Genomic DNA, 6,373 nt, shown 5'->3' with positions numbered 1-6,373 from the left:
TTTTTTTAGTATGTATGAGATCATTTATCACTATTACCTATTGCCCACAACTCTGTGGCAGATTGTAATATCTATCAATAAATAAATCTTAAAAAAAAAAAATAAATAAAAAAATAATTCTAAAAACATAGCATTTTCTGTCTATCTATAACATCAATTTTTTTATATAAGATATATTTTTTTTAAATTACCTGTCAAAACTGTCAGGAGTCACTTCAAAAAACGGCTGAAGTTCAGCGATCGCAGCGTTATTAACTAAACCATGGTACGGGCCGTGCTCTGTGATCAATCGGCTAACTCTTTCAGTATCGGTCACATCCGCTGCGATGGTAATGATTTGAGGAACTTCTTCTTTTAATGAATCCAAGTATTTTGCAGTCCGTGAGACAGCTACCACTTCTGCATGGCACTCGGCAAGTTTTTTAGCTAAACATCTTCCTATTCCTAAAAATCAAAAAAGGAGTACAAGCAACTTAAAATAATTTATGATTCTTAAATTTTTACAATATACGGTTTCATTTGGCGAGTACACTATCACTTAGGAAGAGAAACGAGTACGATGATATGTAATAGATTAAATAATGTAATGTATTTATTAAAAGGATTCAAATAAAATAAATCAAACACAAACTTAAAGTCATGTCTGTCCAAAACCTACAGCTGGAAGTAATGTAAAAATGCTTAACTGTGATGGTTATTCAAAGTCATGATTTGTAGAAGATTACTCAGTTAAAATATAAAAGACAAGAAAACAACAAAGATGATTTTTTTTTTGTGTGTTTTATCGTTTTTTGCTCACTACAGAAGGTAAGGAAACTCTGTATTCACGTAAAAAGTAGAAAGAAAGTTACATTCTCAGAATCAAAAATTTCCACTCGCATTTTACATCTTAAACATTCAGTGTCAGTCTGTATTCAAGTTCATGTGACCGGCATCAAATCTATTACCATTTACTAGATTTTTATGAATTTTAGAGCGTTGGTACCACGATGAGCCATGATTTTATCAAATTCCATCCAATACATTCCTAAATGTATGTGCAAAAATATTATGCACACAACAGTAAAGAAGCTACTTACTATATATGTCATAAATTATATTTTATGTACCTATTATTTTTTTTTTCTTTTAAACCAATGTTTTACTTAGCACTCCAATAGTTATTATATTTTGGCTTGAATGATCCCTGAAAAATTATTACTTGTTGTTTATGGGCCCGCTAAAAACTAATAATAAATCCTACAACACTAGTACCATACAGAAATATTCATTTTCTAGAAAATCAGAACGCTAAATCCACGCATATCACTTGACAGACAATCAGCACCGCGAGGAGTGATAATTAGGCACGTTTACTATTCAATGCCAAATCGTTCCATAATATTGGTTATGAACAAAGAATACAAAGTAAGAACTCTATTCAACGTTCTATTATCAAATAAGTCACCACTTCCGATGTTTTTTCATCGATATTGAGCCAAAAACATAATCCACAACCTTTTTTATTCATATGTGAGCCGTTGAGTACAAATATGGTAGTAAACAAAACTGAAATTTTCTATACTCTATAAGTCGATAAAGGTTTTGGTTAGAAATAACAACTATATATGTTAAAATCATTCTATCACAAGCATATCCAACAATTGTGGTGTATTTGAAGTTAGTCCACTTAGTTATAAATTAATATTTTTTAATTATAAATATGAAGTATGTTCTTTAGCAAAATTAATTATTTTAAGAATTGAATGACTAACACTCATGCTCTCGAATGCTCAAATGTTGTCGTAATCTCTGACAATACTGCTGCACTTAGTTATATTATTTTTTCTGCAAAATTACATTTTTTTTTCAAATAAATATTGGCTGTAAAGCTTTCCATCAATCGCAATGAGTTAAAATAACCTACATGCTTTATTGTCATTGAGCTTAGTAAATATTTAAATGTTTGATATTTAAGTTACAAATGTTCTGAAGCACAAAAAACAATATAAGACTTTGCGTTTTCAAAATTATCAAAATTCAGTAAGGACAATTTAACTAAAGAAGGCAATTTGTGTATTTTTTTATTTAGCCCTGATGAACATCTCTAAAAGTCGAAACTTTTTAAGCTACCATAAATAGCACTTTTATTTATTTATCAATTTATTATTCTTTCTGAATGCCATATTATTTTCCTTAAAAAGATTTTTAATTATTGTTATACCCGAAAGTCTCCTCAAGAACTATATTGGTTGTCCACTTCCTCCTTTGGTATTGAGGAACAAACTACTGAATCTTCAGCCAATGAAGAACTTAACGCAGAGTAAAAGCATGGTATCCAGGAAATGTAAAGGGCCATTCTCCCAAAATGACAAAATTTCAATTCAAAGATTTTTTGTTTTTTTCCGCGTTGTAGGGTCATCGCCCTTCCGCCATACGACTTCTGGCTGTCCAATATAGTGTTGCAAATTACGACCACATGGTCTCGTCTTCATTGAAATTTTGTGTTATATCCTCAAGGCGAGGACAGTCATAGAAATGGCATTTCTCATTCTGATCCTATGGAAATGAGTACACAAGTAATCATGGCCAGTGACAGCTCTAAAAGTACCTTTAGACGATCGGACCAGATAAATCGAGTAATGAGTAAAAGTGGGGGAGGAAGGTTTCCATAGTGAAAGGGAGTGAAAGAGCCGTAAAATACTATAGGAATTGTACTATGTTATTGTATATCATAAATTATTCAACAAACTCAGTTTTTTTAATAATACTACGACCATCACTTCTACAAAGTGCACCTCTACCACATTTCCTATACCCAACAGCCCTGAAATCACTATAACAATACCAGAACAGCCACACTGGTAGCTGTTGAAGGAAGACAAGACTTTGTGAAGATTGAGTGCAATCGTAGAAGGAAGCGGACGTTTTCAAGTTTAGTTTTGTTTATAATCACACAGTTGAATTGTGAAATGTTTTAGGGAGGAATGAGGAAAAACGACATCAGGAAAAATTTAGAAGTATGACTGACGAAATAGAATACAAGTACTGCTGTAAAAAAAAAAAAAAAAAAAAAGTAATCAATCAAAATTAAAATAGCAAATATAAAGTGTATTCCACCAGTTACTTTACACTGTTTTTTCTTCTTTTCTTATTTTTTTGAACCTCATGTGGGCACCACTAATTTTTTTTAACCCAAAAAGTGTACCGTGGCAAAAAAAGTTAGGGAATTGCTGCTCAAAGCCTACTTACTTTTCCTTAACTTTTTTCATCGCGGTTACTTTCTAGGGCTGAGTAAATTTTATGGCACCCATGTAGAGCTTTAAAAAAAAATTGCGGCTTAATTATACTTAGACTGGTTGAATAAATAGGAAAAGAAGAAAAAATGGGCAAAGCAAATACACTCTAAATTTGCTTTTCATAAATTTAATATCTTTTTTCAATAATATTTTAAGAAAATGGCATTCGCTTGAGGCAGCCCTCGCATCCGCTTGGGGTACCCAGGGTCCCGCGAAACCAACTTTGGTAACCATTGACTTTAAGGTTTGTTAAGGCCTCATACAATTTCCAGTGAGAATATCAAAGTTCATTTCACGGAATTTCCGAAAAATGAACTTAACTAAACTGTTCCTAGCGGAAACTACACCAACTACACCTTCCTGATCCAGGCAGAGCACAACCATCGCTACAAGTGCTCTTCTCTCGCGTCTGTTATTGGGACACAACCTTCTTTTTTTTGTTTCGACTTTTATGTGACTAAGGCACCAAAATATGTTTGGAAGTGGCTGGTACTTAAAATTGATTACATTTTTTTGTATTGGTATTTGACTCTCATCTAAGGCAGCTAAGAACTAGTAGCGCGATCTACTGAAAGAATGAGTAAATCACCCAAAGCTTTGTAATGATATCCTGTAGATTATTCTCTTTTTTTTACAGAATACAATTTAGTTTACATGAAAATCCATCCATGAAATTTCCCAAAAACCATCCATATGTAACTATTTTATCAACTGTTAAAGTGAACTAGAACACAGGAATGAGATACACACTTATCTTAAGATTAATTCTGAAAATATAAATTTTAATGAAAAAATATTATACTCTTATACTTGACAATAATAAGAAAATAAATGTTGTTTCAGTTCTTTTTAAAATTCAATAAACTTAGTCAATTTAAATTAACATTCATCTTTTTAAACTTTTGGAATATTTTCATAATAGAATAATGCTGATTGAAAAAGGAACACACAACAATGAATAATAGCATTTTATAAATTCGTTTAACGTTTTTGAAGCTTAAGTTTAGCTGCATTTCTTTATAGATATCTACTGGGTATACTAAGAATATCATTGAAAAGGTTAAGTGTCTGAGAATTTTTACTTGTCTCACAGAAAATATTACAAATTAATGTATAGAATTGTTTTATAGTGTACGGGGGTATTAGAAAATAGGGGTAATTTCTTATCTCATTTCTGATCATCAATATACACTAAATATACATACATAAATACAGGCTCAATGATCTTAGTAAATAAAATTACAGATTTGGTTCCTAGAAATTTTTATTTTAATTAAATGTAGTTTACCTTGACCAGCACCTGTGACTAAAATCCTTTTGTTATGAAATGATAACTCCATCTGCCCACCTTATTTGTTGTTATTTTGGCTTCTCAACACCAACTGATATCTATCCAAAACCTAACCTCTTTATCACATTATGATCCAAGGACATGTAATCAAATTTTGTTAAAATGTATTGTATAACAGTAAAATGTATTTTTATTTTCAGTAAAAAGCCTAAAACATTTTTATGGATAGTTATTACACATTAATTTTACTCTTAATGTAACATTAAATTTTCATAAAATATTAACATTATTTTTTATATTTATTCTTCTTAGAACTCTGAGGCTACATCAACTTTCTGGAACACAATTTAAGGATATGTAGATGATATTGTGTTGTTTCGCCTGTATTTTTTTTTTTTTTTTTTTTGTTTAAAAAACATACTTAATACAATAAAGTTAAAGAAGCAATCTTCCAATTAAAGAAAAAAAATCTTATCTCAACAGTTTTAGTTTTTTAGTTAGTTTTTTTTTTTTAAATTAAGTATACTTGAGAGAGGTGTATTTACAGAGCCAATTTAAACCAAAATATATATATTTTGAGATATATTGAGAATAGAAATTACTTTTAAAAATTTCAATGAATTTTATTTTTTTAGTAAATTAATATATTTATTTAAACTATAAAATTTATATAAATTATTTATATAACTGTGACTTGGATTTGGCACACTGAAAATTAAAAATTTCTGAAGGGGTTAACGCTTAATACGTCGATGAGAAATAAAAAATAGCTCTCATCTATTTATTAATGGTCGAAGTTTCGTCCCACAATGTAGGTCTTGATCACATCAGACCTGATAAAGAACTACATAGTGAGTCAAATTGTCAGTAATGAATAAATTGTTGAAAATATTTTTCTTTTTTTTCTTGGCCGCAGCCCTGACTATATTCTATTACTTTATATTTTATTCTAATATATTTTTTAGTTGAATAAAATAGTAAATTTGTTCATGTTGAAAAATGAAGGACAAAATATGCATAAATTGCAATTAAAAAAAAATTTAAATGTAAGGAATTCTAATGTGACTTAAATAAATTTATAAATATTCTTGGTATTCTGTTTAAACATTGAATTAAGGTAAACTGGGGTGAAAAATTGGGATGTGTAATATTGTGTTTTAGATTCCAAAAGCATAGAGGGAAATTTAGAATACCTATTTGGTGCCATTTGTTTCAACTCCCCAGTAAATGAAATGAAGTCAAAATTGCTGTAAGTTCATAACTTTATTACTACATTTTTTCAATATGTCCAAGGGCGTACCCAGGATCAAAATTAGGGGGAGATGGCATGGTTATTCAGGTTGTGACATTTCAGCAATGAAAAGGCTGAAAAATGACAATTATTTGCTTAGAAAAAAATTATTAATTTAATAATTTATATGGGGGGATGAGTGCAGCTACCCCCTCTGCCCGTTGCTTGTTATGCCCATGACCATGGGATTTAAAAAATTATAATCTGTACCGCTACAACCTATGAAGGGTCAGAGGTTCAGTACTTTGTAAGGAAGTACTGTCCCTTGAACAATGGTTTTGCAAGGGAGTGATTTGTTTATGATCACGTGAGATTTTTCTCCAATTAAGGGAACCCTCTTTATAGTCTGAGTGGACCCCATAGGGACCCCCGAGCCCACAGGGTGGACTCACAACTACAGTAACAAAATAAATAATAATCTGTCATAACCAGTTCCGAACCCAGATCCTTGAGATTTGTAGCACAGTGCCTTACTTACTAAACGACCCTGTTTCCCCAACAATTATCATTTTA

General features: G+C 30.8%; 1 protein-coding gene across 1 annotated transcript in view; it reads right to left on the bottom strand.

Annotated features, from left to right (window-relative positions):
- Positions 1 to 4,713, bottom strand: part of LOC106684628 (D-erythrulose reductase) — a 13,441-nt gene extending 8,728 nt beyond the window's left edge. Inside the window, exons 1-2 of the mRNA XM_014426818.3 lie at positions 4,567 to 4,713; positions 192 to 444 (exon numbers count right to left, since the gene is read on the bottom strand). Coding sequence (XP_014282304.1) covers positions 192 to 444; positions 4,567 to 4,618 — 305 coding nt within the window. The 5' untranslated portion in view covers positions 4,619 to 4,713. The remainder of the gene's footprint in view (positions 1 to 191; positions 445 to 4,566) is intronic.
- Between the last annotated feature and the right edge of the window lie 1,660 nt (positions 4,714 to 6,373).

This window comes from Halyomorpha halys, unplaced genomic scaffold (assembly GCF_000696795.3).
Source record: "Halyomorpha halys isolate HHAL.00 unplaced genomic scaffold, Hhal_1.1 Scaffold595.1, whole genome shotgun sequence".
Lineage (NCBI taxonomy): Eukaryota > Metazoa > Arthropoda > Insecta > Hemiptera > Pentatomidae > Halyomorpha > Halyomorpha halys.
The sequence above is the reverse complement of the archived record's forward strand: the minus strand, read 5'-3'. Positions and strand labels throughout refer to the sequence as shown.